Here is a 15454-nt window from a genome sequence, read left to right as displayed (position 1 = left end):
TTTCATAGAATTTCGGTTTTACACATAGGGTTGACTAAAGAGACATAATTAGGGTTATTTTATCACAAATCTAATGCCACCAATGTGTTCAAAAGGCCTTAAATATGCTAAATACTAAGTTTCAACCCAACCAGAGCCCTAAAATCCACCGAGATGGGCCACAGAGACTATGTCATTTTTTTGGTAGATCTTGACCGAGATCTCCCACCATGGTGACACCCCATTTTATGTTTAACAAGCACATAAACCCCAAAATTAGATTTTCATTTGATATATTTGTCAAATTTATCACTGAAAATAGTTAAATCACTACTTATTAAAAAAAAATCCCTATAATAAACAATGTCTAAAATGTTTTCAATGACAAATTGGACAAATATATAAAATGAAAATTCAATTTTTGGGTCTTCGTGCTTTTTAAACATAAAATAGGAATGTCAGTGCTTGAAGGCATTCATTTTAAAGTGACAGTGCAATTTATTCTTATATTATTATTATTATTATTATTTTTTGGGTGTAAACTAAAATATCTCGCTCCCAACGCAGAGTTTTTCTAGTAGTGAAATCAACACCTCTTAGTGAAGAAGTTGTAAGTTCGACTTTTGTTGAGACATATTAATATTCCCATCCCCCGGCTTAATAAAACCCCTTTTGTCAAAAAAAAAAAAATCGCTCAAAAGTATTTATTTGAGTTATTTCTGCATCAAGGACACGTCTATTGGATATATCATGGCTTGACCCAAAAAGAATAAAAAAAAAATAATGAGGCATGTTTGGCATATGGGCATCCAATTGATATTGGCCGGCCCACATAGTCGAGGCCCATTGTTCGAAGTCCAAGGTCGGTGAGTCCAGGACACTCGACTTTTTGAGGAGGCGGTGATTGTTCTCATTCGAGTGTTTAATAAGAACAGCCAGAGTCGAACCTAATCCTGGAATTTTAAACTTCTGCCCCAGCGATGGAAGACGCTTTCAGAGTTCGAGTTGAAAAGGCTTTTGGCTCTTTAGCATCCTCTTCACCGTCTTCTTCGTCACTGCGTTCGCTATGGTCTCTTTCTGATGAGGAGGTTGAGAGAAAGCAATGGAATCGAAGCACAGACAATCTTGACAGAGAAGAAACCCCATGTTTCTCTTCCTTTGATGGATTCTTCAGGAAGGAACAGAAGGATTCCAAGAAAGAATCGAGAAATATTCGTAAAGACTTTGAAGACGATCTAGAAGACATCGAGGAAGACGATGAAGATGAGCAACAAGACCGTGGTTCTTCTGATAAATCTGCTGATCGAGACGGTCATGATCAGGAAGAGTGGGATATTAGGTCTTCAGTTGGCTTGGATCCTACCCTGGATAACGAGGTACGCCTTCGTCTGCTTTAAGATTAAATTTCACGCTTCCAATTTTGTTTTAGTTCGCTGTGGTTTTTATACGCATTGCGCTCCGAAACGTCGTAGATTTTTCCTGCTAACAGGATTAAAGGAATCAAAACACAGTCCTTGGGTTTCTTTTTGATGAATCGTGGAACCTGTTTTCTTGTTTAATAATTCGTACTACTATTCTTGTTCGGATATTGCATGATAAATTGATTTGTTCGGCTCGTTCTTCTGGCTCCTTGTTTAGCTGTTTCATGATTCCTAAGTTCTTTTTAATACAACGAGGACGGAGAGGGGTTTTAGATGTTTTAGTGTAGACCCAGTTATCCGTTCGCTCTAGTTAAGTTACCGGCTTTCCCAATTGAGCAAACTTTAATATCCCGTTTGAATTCATTGCCACCATATCGGAAAAAGTTGTAATCGACGGCTGTTACTTGGTTTAGGTCGTTGCCTGCTGTCTTTTGGCCATCTTAGCAGCAAGAAAGTACCGCAGATGTTACCAAGCACCCATAAAGTAGGATGTTTACGTTCTATTTCATCATTGTTTTCTGTAGTCTCTGTCTCGTTACGTTTCACCGGGGAATTTTTGATAGAAACAATTAGGAACCACTGGGATACTCTTTCCTCCCAGTATATATGTCTGAATGGACTTGAAATTCCCTATATAGATAACGGTAAGAAAACATTGCAAGCAATTGCAGGGGTATGGTCCAGAAACATCAATATGGGATTTTGAGTTCCTCACTTGAGATATATTAAGAAACCATAAAATAAATTAATGACATAGAATGCAGAGTTGTTTTGTATGTAGTGTACATGACTGGACTAACGGTCTTCACCATGATAAAACCTGAAAGGCCAAGTGGGCATTTGCTGGAACTACATATGAATGGCTTGAATATGCATAAGCATTCATAATAGTAGAACTCTTACCATCAACGAGCTGAGTTCTTCACCCCATAGATTCTATCATGTTATGAGTCACATGGTTTCCACAATATTTATGGAGTGGATGGACAACAGGTGTGTGGCAGGGGTACAAGAAGTTATCCTCTCAGTGTGAGCCTGATTGACCTAATTTTTTCCCCCTGTCCCTAATTATAGTATCTATCTATTATGATTTCATCAACGTGAGTGGTAGCAAGTAGCAAGGTGCATTTTTATCTATCATTTTTTTCAGTGCTTTAGAGTTGATGGTGGTCACAATTCATTCAGGAAGTGGAATGTTAATTATGCATGTGGACCATTGCTAATGCCAACCTTCAAATTAACTGCCGCATATGCTGATATGATGGTTTCTGTAACTGGCCTTAAAACCTGCCTTGTGAATCTGATTATGTTTGTGTAATCTATGAGCTTTATTTTTTGTTGAATCAAGTGTAATTTTTAGCCCAATTCAACAAGTTCATTTCATATGAAAGTCAGTCTAACATTTTAAGGTTATAATATGGATGCTATAAAGCATGTATATGGAGTTGTGATTTGTTAGAGCAGCCAGGGGAAAGAAGAGTACTCCCAAACCAATTATAACATGTTTATGCCAAGGATAGCATGGAACATTTGCAGCGCAAATTTGGATGAATTAACAAGACAAAGTCTTCTATTTTTCTATTTGGCGATCATATGTTTTTGGTCCAATGAAACTAGGAAGGGAATGTGAGCGATCTAGCTGGTCTGAAGTACTTGAGAAACATCATAATTTAATTGCTTAGATATTGCATTATATCTTTACACAAGCAGAAGTATTTTGAGGTTCTCTTCTTCTTTGTAGATTCGAAGGAATATGTCTCTGATTATTTTCCTGGGAGATGGTATTGAGGTGGAAAAGATGGACAGATTGTAGCTTTTAGAGACAAGGTTGATGTTCATGACCAAACTTTCTTATAGGGTTTAAGATAAGATTGGAGTGTCTCAGTTATTTTGTGCGAACCCTTCAATATTGGTCCATCTCTTTTAGATGCCAACTGATAATTACTTGGAAAAGTGGTTCAGAAGAACGTTAATAGCTTTGAGTTAACCATGAATATTGGTTTAAACTGAGTGGAATGACAAAACAATGCCCTTGTATCCAACCCAGTTGTCTGGGAAAAGGTTGAATTATGTTTGTTATGGATGTGCTTCAGAAGCCAAATTTCTTCTGTGTTTTGGTAATAACAAGAATAGAAATTTCTAGTTAGGTAGGGATTGTAAGTTATTTTCTATTCTCTAGATCTTCTTTTTTATTTTTAAAAATTCTTTGAGGAAAATGAGACAATGACACCAGGCAATAGATGGTGGGTTGGTTTATACAAAAACATGATGAGTAGTTGATGTAGAGGCAGACAAGTAGTTGGATTAGCTTGTCTGGGTTTGGGAAGCCAAGTCCTGTGTCTTCTGTGTTTGTGTTTATTTGGTTACTAAACTATCTGTTCTTCTCTTCTCTATCAACCTCTAACCTTTATTTTGCTTTACATCTAAGTTTACCCCTATGGAATAATGTTGATTTCACTGGCATCCTTGCCTTCAATCTATTGAGTGAACCTCTCCTATTTGGTTAATTGCAGCCTTGTTGCTCCACCCTTAACATTGAGATGTCTACAAATCTGCCACCATTCTTATAAGCTCCACTTTAATTATTGTTCTACCATCAGCCTTTTGATTTGAACCTTTTTGTGTGATCTGTCATTAGCAAATCCACAAGGGTTACCTCATCAAGAGTGGAAACTTAAAAAGAGGAACTGAGACCACGATGCTGAATTAATTTGCATGATAACACAGTTTTCTGCCATCGAGGAGAACTGTTTTTTTGGTAGTTCTATTTTGCTCATTGTTGTTTTTGACCCTTTATTTTTCAATCAATACTTTGTTTGCAAATTTGGCATGCCTGTGGTTGTTGTATTTCTTTTACTGATAAGGTCTGGCGCTTGTTTGCTCAATTTTTTAATGTTTGTTGCCAACTTCTGCCATATGCAGGAAGAAGAAGATGAATATGATAAAGTGGCTGTTGGCAATGAAAACACTGGTGAGCGCTTGTATATGAGGGATATAACTGACCATGGGGATTACTTAAATTTTAATAATGTGTTTCCGAGTTCGTTTGAAGACAGCACTCGGGATCCTCGTGCTAATCACCTGGCTGCAAGAATTAGGCTGAAAGAAGATGAAACTGAAGCTGCAAAGTTGGATTCTTCACAGGCTTCTGATAAAATGGTACCAGCTGCTTTGGAACCTCAAGTATCTGAAGGTGGTACTAACTTGAAATCTATTCTGAAAAGGAAGGAAAACCAAACGGATTCAAGGTCACAAAAACGTGTAAGGTTTGACCCTGACTGTGAAAACAATCATGAGAGTGACATAGAGGAGACACAGCATGTGATAGCAGCAACAAATTCGTTGGCTACACCAACAGTTGCTGAAGATGGTTCACCGTTGGCTCAAGGTTCCCATGGAATTCCAGATTATGTACGACATCCATCCAAGTATATATGTTACAGTTTTGATTCATCGGATGGACTTGATGAAAAATCTAATCAACAAGCTTATACGGAGCTTCTCACCACCTTGAAGAAGCCAAGTTCTGTGGACACGGATATGGATGGCACCTGCAGCAGTGAGTCAAAGTCAATAGTCTTCACTCCTAAAAAGAAGACAGATACTACTTCAATGAGAAACAGCAGCGAGGTTGAGCAAACTCAGGAAGATGGTGGTGAGGAATCTGTGAGGAAAGCAGGTTTGGCCCGTTGCTTAGCAGCTGATGAGTCCCAGGAAGGTGGAGCTTGCGCGATGGATGAAGATGAGCTGGGAACAGCAACTACAGATAAAATCAGTGGTGCCCGAAAATTGTCCCGTCAGTACAGGATGAAAGTTCGGTTGGACGAGGCTGATGCTTGATAATAGTTTTTAAGTTTCCTTGTTGTGACAATCGCTGATCAACAATTTTCATGATTCTCTTCTTACATTGGTTCTTCTGTTCTGTAGGATGTTTATTGGTAGAACTTCCATAGGATTTTCAGTTACACCTTGTAGGGAGATCGCTATTGCACGGTTTAGGCAATTTGTGAGGGCCGAGAACATGTATTGCTCTATACAGGCAGTCAGGTATCTTACCCGTGGAGTTTCCCGTCTTAAGTGGAAATTTTCAGTCGATCAAATTGAAGTTTTGAAAAACTAACTGGAGATGTATGGAGAAGGGAGGCATGCCAATACACGACAGGCACTCCCTCGAGCAGAAATAATCGTACAGGTATACTGAATGGGCAGAGGGATTCTCCTCCCCTGCAATTAGCTATCCTAAGTTCAAGCCTGCCTGAAATCCCTGTCATGCACAAGTTGACATATTCTCTTTCCTCGTTCGCTTCTTTCCCTTCCCGCGTCTGGCAGATCAGAGCAGCTAAGCCATTCATCGTCTCCAGTAAAGTAAAAAACTCTCAAGGCGAAGTAAAAAGCTCTTCTCATCTGCTCTGGAGGTATCAGGTGAGAGCATCCAATTGGCAATTTTGATGGGTCACTGCGATTGGATTTTTGAACAACTTAAAAACGAACAAGAATCGTACTCCCGAGTTCATGCTTACAGAAATAAAGGCCATGAAATCTTAACCACACGAAAACCTTGAAACACGGAAGGTTGAAAGTGCCAATGGTTGTTCAAAACTTCAATTGCTTTTTCGTACACCTTGCAAGTGCAGTGGGCCGCAGCCAAAAATGTCCTGATTAATTTTTTTAACAAAAATGAAATATGGGATTTAAATCATTGATTAGTCTTGACGTTGTATTTGTGGCCTCTGTAATATGGTAAGAAGAGTAGAAATAGACCCAGAAACACGTCTGAAGTAAATGATACTCATTCAATAGCATAAACAAATCTACGTTTTACACCCCCAACCCCCAAACCAAAAAAAAAAAAAACTGACCGAACAGGAATGCCATGCACCAATAACTTATTAGAATCAATCAAATATACAATCATTAAAAATATAAGACCTGTAATATGAAAAAAGAAAATGCCTGCTATTATCCCCTATAAACTTCCTAGTTTTATTGTTTTTGTATGAAATCCTGTAATGGTAGTCAGGACAGGAGCCAATGATGAAGGAGGAATGTGAAAGGTGGAATGGCTGGCAAGGGATTTTACAACGATACCTTGTGAAAAGGCCAATTCAAATGTTCGACTGAGATAATCTTGCTGAAAATCTTCCAAATTCTCTCACCTATACCACAATGGAGCTCAGCAGAGAATCTGTCTTATGTACACCATTACCCTACAGTGATCCATCATAACTTATCAGCAATTCTGCCTAGAGCATCTGCAAGTTTGCTAAGAACTGAAACTAGACTGTCAGCATGGTCCTTCCGCTGGTCTCTATCTAATTGGCAATTGATGTTCTGTGCTTCAAGTTGTGCTGTAATCATTTTACTATTCCTCTCAAGGACCTCGATCAATTGGTCTGGCAGAGTGGCTTCATTGCCAAGATCAGCCGATAGCCGCCTCCGCTTTCGTCCCTCTTGAGATGTGGACCCTTTCTCAGGATTCGTTGTAGGTTGTTTTTCATTTGTAGTACCTGCAAAACTGAAACCAATCAGTACAATAGGGGGTTTCTGATAGTACCCTAAGCCTACTCCCTTCCATAATTAATAGTTGTCATTTGTCCCGTGTTTATTTCTCATTCAGCTGATCCACAACCAAAACACAAACTGATTGAACGTTAACTGGCTGGAAGTTAAGGTAGGCTAGATGAGAGGGTAGAATGCTCAGAGTCGAGTAGATTGAGTTCTCGCTTTACCTAGTTTCTCCTTGTCCGCAAGGGCAAGAAGGAAGTTCCTAATGGGGACAGAGCATAACCGTTTGGTCTTCTCTTTCCTAGAAGAAGGTTTAATGGGATGACATTCTTGCTGTTAGATCCTTCTGTTCGCTCCAGGCCAACAAGCAGCTCTGCAGCTCACTCTTGGCCTTAACAGCAGCAAGCTGCTTGCCATAGTTTTCAGTCAAAGTAATTAATTAGCCACACAAGGTTGCTTGCAAGCCTTACACATTAAGAACATCATACTCATGCATGCACTTTCTGTGTTCTCAAGAGCTTGGCTGTTATAGCTGGGTCCAGTTTTAATAGTTGATATCTAAATAAGATTATTATATAACGTCCTACGATGCAGCTCTAGTAACTTCTTCCCCCAGTTTTGCTGAACACTGTATTGTAAAAGTAGAAGAAAAATCACCCTATATGCTTGCAACTTATCACTACTTCCGAAAGCAACCTATCTTTCTTATAGTTTTCAAAAGAGAACCTTTGGGGGGGGGGGGTGGAAGGAAGAAAAGATGCAAGCAATGAAAACTATTCTTCACCCGGGCAAGATTAATTAAAAAAAAGTCCATTCTACTAAAGCTTCCTACTTAAAATCTCAGTCGTGCAGGTGGAGATATCCCCCAAGTGCATAGGGCCCAAGTCCAAGGTCTTCATTAACCGATGAGGGACAACCTGACGCCTAGTTCACAAAAGCAGAAAAAACAAGTGCATATGAATAGATTACTCAATATCAAAAAGAAAGTCACTAGTTGGGATATGACTGAGTAGTTGTTGTCAATGTATTCAAGGAGAATGTCATACATTGGTCAGTTAATGAGCATTCACTTGGAAAATGGTTTTCAGCTAGGTGGAGCTAGACCAGTGGCGTTTAAACCCCCCCCCCCCCCAACAACCAAAAAAAAAAAAAAGAGAGGAAGAAGTACTAGGCCAATGGTGAGAAAAGAGATGCATGGCTTAGGACGAGTAACATATATGGCTTAAAAAAGCTAAATCGAGAAAGGATCCATGTAGCCAACTGCATTTAGTCAGAATAAAGATGATTTGACTGACTTTCCGGATGGAGAACCTTGTGTATTCATCTCATAGAGCAATGGTATGTAAAGAATGATGAAGTGTGTGCCCAAAAAACAAACACTGAACCATGTGTAGATCTGTAGGGTAAACCCTGATTCAGTTAATGATTGGAAAGGCAAGCGTCCTATATGTCATGATAGTAGATGGCATTTAGGAGAGATGCTTTAGCTGGCTGACTGGTTTCAACAGTTGCAGGTTTAAGGGAAACAAGCCAAAAAGAATTGGAAAAAAAAAACCACCAAGGAAACGATTAATTAAATTCAAAACGTATCAGAACCTTTGAGCTGCAATATCTTGTTGCATTAATGGAGAAGAAAGGACCAAAGACAACCCTTCTACGTAAGCATTTTGTGAGCCAAACATCACTATTCTCATTTTCAGTTGGTGACTCAAACAAATATATTTTAATACAACTCAAACAAAATGCAAATAGCTAACTTGAAGCTGGTTGTCCGGTTCGTAGACAGATACTGAGACAATACTCACCTAGAATGCAAGAAAAGACACCAATAAACCAATTATGCAATTCTCACCAGAGTGCACCTAGAATCAGATTTGAGAACTTAAATATCTGCAAGACAAACAAATAATTCCCCATTTCCAAAAACCAATAATAGAAAAATTAAGAGACTGGGAACCAATATCCCTTGACAAGGCCAGAGCTCATCCTAGCATATACCTAATTCACCACGACCTCCTTTACCCTCCTACTCTTCCTACTACTAAACTTTTACCTAATTTACCACAACCTCCTTCACCCTCCTGTTAAACTTACTACTACTACACTTTTTTGAAAACAAATTTAGACAACCTATAATATTCCAGTGCCATTCTACAGGATTTTGCTCAGTCATAGAAAATCTGATGCAATACAAGAACTTACAGTAGCTTTAAATGCTGACTTACACCAGGAAAGTTTGAACTCTGTTACTTTGGATTAAATACTAAGTTTTTTAAAACTTGAAGCGTATAAACTAAGCTCAACCGCAAAGAAACTTCTTAAACAAGGCTTCGAGAGTCTGCCATGCAAATGTCTAGTTATAAGAGCCAAGCCTATGACCAACAGGTCTTACCTTGGATAAGACATATAAAACAAAGGACATTTCACGCATAATAAGAACGTAGAGAACATGAGAACCAGATACATCTATCTGAGTTTGCGAGCATGAGGCTCATCATGTGGAAAAAAACTAGATAGAGGATTCAAATGGTTGAAATGGAGGGCAGAAGGAAACAAAAGTTAGAATCAAAATTATATGGATTTAATTTCCTGAAGAAAAACTATAATTAGTAACAGCAAAGGAGTTGGAGAAAATATCCATATCAACCATTACCTTGTTCTAAATATCCTCTGCAAAATGGCAGGTACTGCTTCTCTGCATCCAGATATAGCACCAAAACGAAAAATATATAGAATATTAGCATGGAAAATAAAAAAGAAAAGAAAATTAAAATGGGACGAAGCAAGAAATCATGGGGATGGAGCAAAATGAGATAAAAATCCTCTTTTTTCAAACGCACATGGCACAACAAACGCAATACGAATCCCTATAGACCACAGAAAGAGAAAAATAGAGCACCCACAGAATCCAGTAACCACAAGGAAATCCAACGCAAGCATAGGAAATTTACACACAGGGAAGAATTAAGGATAAAAATTGTGTAAAACATCAGGAAAAAGATTACCTGAAATTGGCAACGGAGCCGGGATCGTTGTCGTAGGGCAACCCGTAGCCACCGTTTCCTTCTCGGGGCTTCCACCGGCCTCCTCTTGGCCCGAGTGATCAAAATCGGAGAAGAGCCCATCTTCCGCCGCAGCGCTCCGTCCACTGTCAAAGACGGCCTCTTCTTCCTCCGCCACCGTCGTGGGTGTCGGCCGGCCCTCAATCTCCTTCACATCTGTCGCCGTGGCCGGATCAGTCTCACTCTTTCCGTCCAAGATATCGTAAACCTCCCTATCAAAGAAACCAGGCAGCTTCCTCTCTCTTCTGAGATCGTTCCTCATAACCCAGAACGATTCCGACTCATCTTTAATTTGAGATTCCCACTCTTTGATCTTCTTGTAATCTCCGGCGAGATTGCTCCAGCGTTTCCGGCACTGCACCGCTCCACGGTTGACGCCGTGTCGTTTGCAGTAGGAGGAAACTGAAGCCCACTTGGGCTCCAGTAAGGTAGAGCCGAGCGCCGAACCGGTGGCCCGACCCCGGCGAACCCGGTTCTCCGCCACCTTCTTGCCTTGAATGAGGACCAGAATCTCCTGTCGCGTCCAGCGAGGGAGCCTCGGCGGTCTATTGGCGTCATCGGCACCGTCGAGGCCGTTCGACAGAGGGGTTGCGTTTGGTTGCGCGTCGGCGGGCGCCGCCGCTGCTGCTGCTGCTGGTGGGCTTAAAGGCTCATGCGCCATACGCACGACACAAACAGGGACTGAACGGAGTCAGAGCAAGCACGTGACTTAACGGGGTTTTGGGGTAACGGCGTTTCGAATTGGAGTCCGTATGAACGGGAGGCTCATCAAATCTTGGCCCATACTAAGAAGAGGATTATTAGATTAGATAGTGAGGAAGGAAGAAAGGAGAGAAGAAATTTGGGGTCTGGTCTTCTGGTGAAGGGTGAGGGAGGAGAGAGAGAGAGAGAGAGAGAGAGAGAGGGAAGGAAGGAGAGGAAGGGATAGAAAAATGAGGAGATTAGGTTTGTTTTCTTAGGGCAATGGGAGTGTGGTTTTGGGTGGGTTTTAGCTTTACCCGTTCTTATTGGAAGACCCTAATCTATAACGCTTTCTTTCTTTCCTTTCTTTATTTTCTTCTTAAAAAGAGAAACAAATTAATTAATGACTAATTGGGTCCTTATATTCTATGCTTAATATTCAATTCATTCACTTAAAAAAAAAGTTAAAAAAGGACATCACTTTCTTTCTTTGAATTGATAAGGCACCAACACCCTCTTCGCCTCCTTCGGAATAGACGAATAGTATGCATTCATCTCCATGACCATGGTCGATGAAAATTTTCAATATTGAAAGATCCAAAAGATCCTTCCAATATATCATTTCTGGGTCCACTGATGAGTAACCTAAACAGGTAAGTCAGTGTAGATTTTGATCCTGATTTAATACTACCCCAAACCCCTTTTCTTTTTCTCTCACTAATTCAGACACAAAAAATTTGGATCATTAATCCTAATGGCTAACCTATCAAAAGAGAAATATTAAAAAAACCCTTATGATTATCTTATCTTGTGATGAAAGTGAATTAGTAAAAGCGATTAGGAGGCATAAGAGTCTAATTGGGTGATGTAGGGGTCAGGTAGGAGTCACAATCTCTATGTGACTAAGTGGGGACCAAAAGAGAAATGCCATAAGGGATGCAAGGGTATGCCTATAACAAACCATGTATATGGCATGTGGCACATTATTATCTCTTATCGGCTATATCTCCCTTCTTTAGGTTTGTTCAACTTTCTTTCATTGTCTTTGTTTTTTATTTTCAACCTCTCATTTTCTTATTTGTCCATTCATAATTGGCAAGATACCTCTGTTTAAGGAGGGTAGGGGTCAGGTAGGAGTCACAATCTCTATGGTGGGGACCAAGAGAGAAACGCCATAAGGGATACAAGGGTATTGCCTATAAGAGACCATGTATAGCATGTGGCACATTATTATCTCCTATTTGCCTTCTCTAGGGTCATTCAACTTTCTTTCATTGTCTTTATTTTTTATTTTCAACCTCTCATTTTCCTTTGTCCATTCATAATTGGCAAGATACCTCTCTTCAAGGAGGGACCTTTTGATTTTGTCTCTCTCTAGTCTCTACCACTATACTTTAATCCCATCAGATTGTTGCCAACTGCTTGATAGTTGACACCCTTCCTAGTTTATGCTCATTAGGCTAGGATAGCTTTCATATTATTGATCTTTGATTTTTTTTTAATATGATTTTTTTAGTCAGGATTTTTTTCTTTCTTTTTGTGATAGAGGTCTTTATTCTCCTCAGTCCTCTACAACATAATAAGGGTGTGGTACATTAAAGTCTCTCATCTAATTCATTTTGCTAGTATTTATAACAAACTCCACCCCTATTTATATGGTGAATAAGCGTGAAGGGAGCCACAAATTTCTACCTGGAAGGATAGAAAATCCATACTCATGATATATTCAAGGTTATTTGTATACAAAGGAAGCAAATACTGATACAAATACAAAAAGATCCTAATTTGTTTGATTTAAATGTCTTAGTCAAAGCAAATCTTATTTCAACCATTACCATGTTTTTAGATGCAATGGATACTTCCATTTGCTGATCTTCATAACGGATGGATTAATATCATTATCATATCAAAATATTGCGTTAGGTAAGAGATGCACTACTTTGGTATAGAGTCCTACTACCACGAAGTTTCTTTCTAAGAATAGAAGAGGAAGAGGGACTGGTAAGCTGTAATTTCTCCAAACAAGATAAGCCGAAGGTTTGCCTTTAAAGATGGTGAACTTCATCCCGATTGGCGTTGGATGGAGTAATTAATTAGATTTGGGATAAATTCAAATCAAGTAGGTAAATGTAAGTTCAAATCAAGTAAGCAAAGGTAGCCTAAGCTACCGTTATAGGGTGTTTTTTTGGGTAACCAGCTACCGTTACAAGTTATTTGAGCCTTAATTGGTGTTTGGCTATCGTTTGTCAGTAAGTCAACTTTAGATCGTGGGGTGCAAAGAAAAGGTGATTTCATTACTTTGAATTATTTTTAATATAAATATAAAAAATAAAATTTGAATCATTTTATACTGTTATGTAGAAGATCTTAAGTGTTGAATTAAAAGATTCATAATATTTACATACTTGGTGTAAAATGCAAGCCATGTTTCTCTTTTGGTTTTGGTATGATGACTATAGTTGCAACACTAACTAACAAGATCTCATGAAATTGTTACCTTGATAATCTTCCAGGGGATATTAATATTCAAAAGGTTCACAAAATTCTCAATTTCAAGATCCAAGTTACCCAGTATTTGTTATTTAAGATTAAAAAAAAAAAAAAATCTGATAATTTAGTTTTGAAACATTGATGCAAAATTAATACCACATTGATATCTCCATTCAAGAAATGAAGGAACATAAACATCATTTAAAAATTTTTTCTTTTGTCAAAACATGAGTTCATGCAACTATTTGTTTCTTATGAAACAAAATGTCATGTCCATGTTCACGTCACTTTTATGCACTCCCTTCCCTTTGGCCTCTGTTGAGATGAACATATTCTACGGCCATACAACAATCTCTTGTCAAAAAGATAGAATTTGATGTCTTAACTACCATACCCTAGCACCCTCTTTCTCTCTTACACTTATTTGAGAGAATATTTTTACATAGCTTCATTATTATTTCTTTCATGTGTAGAATTTTATACATTATATTAACACCGTATTAGTCATCTATAATGAATTGTATGAGGACCCCCCGAATCCCCACACCGCAACCGAGGAGCCGGGAAGAACCAAGGACCCAACAACGAGGAATAAAATTCAAATATGGGGGGTTAAATAAAATTCAAATTTAGTTTAAATTGGATAACCATTGGATTCTGATGCCACGCACAATCCAAAGCGGAATTACAGAGGATGTGAATCCTTGTATGAGACTGTTGTGCTTCTTGAAAATCAAAATTCAATTTTTTTTTTTTTTTTTTAAATTTACCCCATCCCTTGTTTCCACCGACTCAGAACACTCTCCCATATTATACACATACCAATACAACTCCTACCGAATTTGGTATCTAACATCACAGGAAATATTTAATAATTCATTTTGTGCAATTAGCAATTACAAGAACTATGAAAACTTTTGCTCTCTCGACCCAACAACAATTTTAACAGCATTCCTGAATAATTGTTGTTTTTCCAAGAATAATTTGGGTTTGGTCTGCTACTCTGCTATACTCATCCTTTGCAATTTTAAATATATTTTCCATAAGAAAATACAACCCCTACCGGTGAATAAAAAAGAAAAGGGCCTTGATGGTTTTCCAAGCTTGGAATATGATTTATTGATCACTAATGAGATGTGGCATCCACACCAACAACCCTCTTTTATTTCTATTCGGATCTCTGACCTTGTAGAGATCCCATGTAAAGTTTATTTCCTGGCACTCATCATGTTCATTACCGATTTAGTTTCAAAAATAAAAATCATTTTCTTTCTCTTGCACCCTTCTTCAATACAATACCTTTTTTAAGTATTAAAAAATATATAAAAAGATCTATGCACACATTGGTCCCAGTTTAATACAAGGACCACATGATGTGATTATTTATTTCACAATTTTTTTACCTTCACGGGTAAAGTATAATATTATTCTCATATTTTTTTCCTTATACATTTAAGAAAAGCTCCATCTTTTGAATGTTTAGATGAAACATTTTCTCCTAAATTTATGGTATGATTCATTCATTCATCATCTATTTATATAATTACTAGAGATAATTTGATACACTCAGATAGTCGATACAGATAATACAAGTTTTAAATTGTTTCACCTCCTTGACACTTTGGGATATTCTCTTTTTCACTATATAAACCCTCATATAGGTTGAAGTGGTGACTACTTGGGATATTCTCTCATTCTCACTAAATGAACGCTCCCTAGGGTGAGATGGTGCTATCCATTCGCTTGTGAACTTGGCATGAGAAATGCCTATGCACACATCCAACAATGTGGGGACCCAAATCTAAATATTATGTTTTACCAAAATTTTTTTTATTTATATTATGTCTAAAGATATAAATAAATGTTTTCAAGAGGTATGGATGGCAAAAGACAATGGGAAAAGAAAAAATGGAAAGCCCTTTCATTATTGGCTCTTCCTTCTCTCATTTGTCCATCACAACCACTGCTTCCTACCATTTTCCATGACAAAAAGGCCCTTCTGCTACAACAGTCATAAACCTCAGGTATCTCTAATTCTCTGTTAAAGATTTCGATTTCCTATGTTTAGGTTTATCCTATTAGGTAAACGAACATTGTTCCATCTTTCTTTGTAAAACGCTATAATGTCATTTTCCATGATTACTATTCTCTTACATACCAAATTTCGAGTACACAAATGAAAATACTGAGTTTTACCTATACGTTGAAAGGATAAAAAATAAAAGTAAAAATTATTTGATTTCTTAAGGGCCTGTTTGGTTACATGAATCCAGAGATTTGAAATCTCTGGATTCACAAATGAGAGATTTATACCTG

At 38.2% G+C, this 15454-nt stretch overlaps 2 protein-coding genes across 3 annotated transcripts; one reads left to right on the top strand and one right to left on the bottom strand.

Annotated features, from left to right (window-relative positions):
• The first annotated feature begins 913 nt into the window (after nucleotides 1–913).
• LOC149006206 (uncharacterized) lies at nucleotides 914–5305 on the top strand. The gene is made up of 2 exons (XM_089165315.1): nucleotides 914–1355; nucleotides 4323–5305. The coding sequence occupies exons 1-2, from the start codon at nucleotides 960–962 to the stop codon at nucleotides 5238–5240; spliced, it is 1314 nt and encodes a 437-aa protein (XP_089021441.1). The 5' UTR covers nucleotides 914–959; the 3' UTR covers nucleotides 5241–5305.
• Nucleotides 5306–5998: 693 nt separating this feature from the next.
• On the bottom strand, nucleotides 5999–10961 carry LOC149006205 (trihelix transcription factor ASR3-like). Of its 2 annotated transcripts, XM_089165317.1 has the most exons (3): nucleotides 9911–10961; nucleotides 9559–9600; nucleotides 6012–6907 (listed from the first exon to the last, which is right to left on the bottom strand). In XM_089165317.1, the coding sequence occupies exons 1-3, from the start codon at nucleotides 10626–10628 to the stop codon at nucleotides 6621–6623; spliced, it is 1047 nt and encodes a 348-aa protein (XP_089021443.1). In that variant the 5' UTR covers nucleotides 10629–10961; the 3' UTR covers nucleotides 6012–6620. The 2 variants fall into 2 exon arrangements, with proteins under 2 accessions (XP_089021444.1, XP_089021443.1); XM_089165318.1 differs by lacking the exon at nucleotides 9559–9600 and having other exon boundaries at nucleotides 5999–6907.
• Nucleotides 10962–15454: the final 4493 nt, after the last annotated feature.

This window comes from Hakea prostrata, chromosome 8 (assembly GCF_041222555.1).
Source record: "Hakea prostrata isolate BN-2017 chromosome 8, UWA_Hpros_2, whole genome shotgun sequence".
Taxonomy (NCBI): domain Eukaryota; kingdom Viridiplantae; phylum Streptophyta; class Magnoliopsida; order Proteales; family Proteaceae; genus Hakea; species Hakea prostrata.
This window is presented reverse-complemented; position numbering and strand designations above follow the sequence as displayed.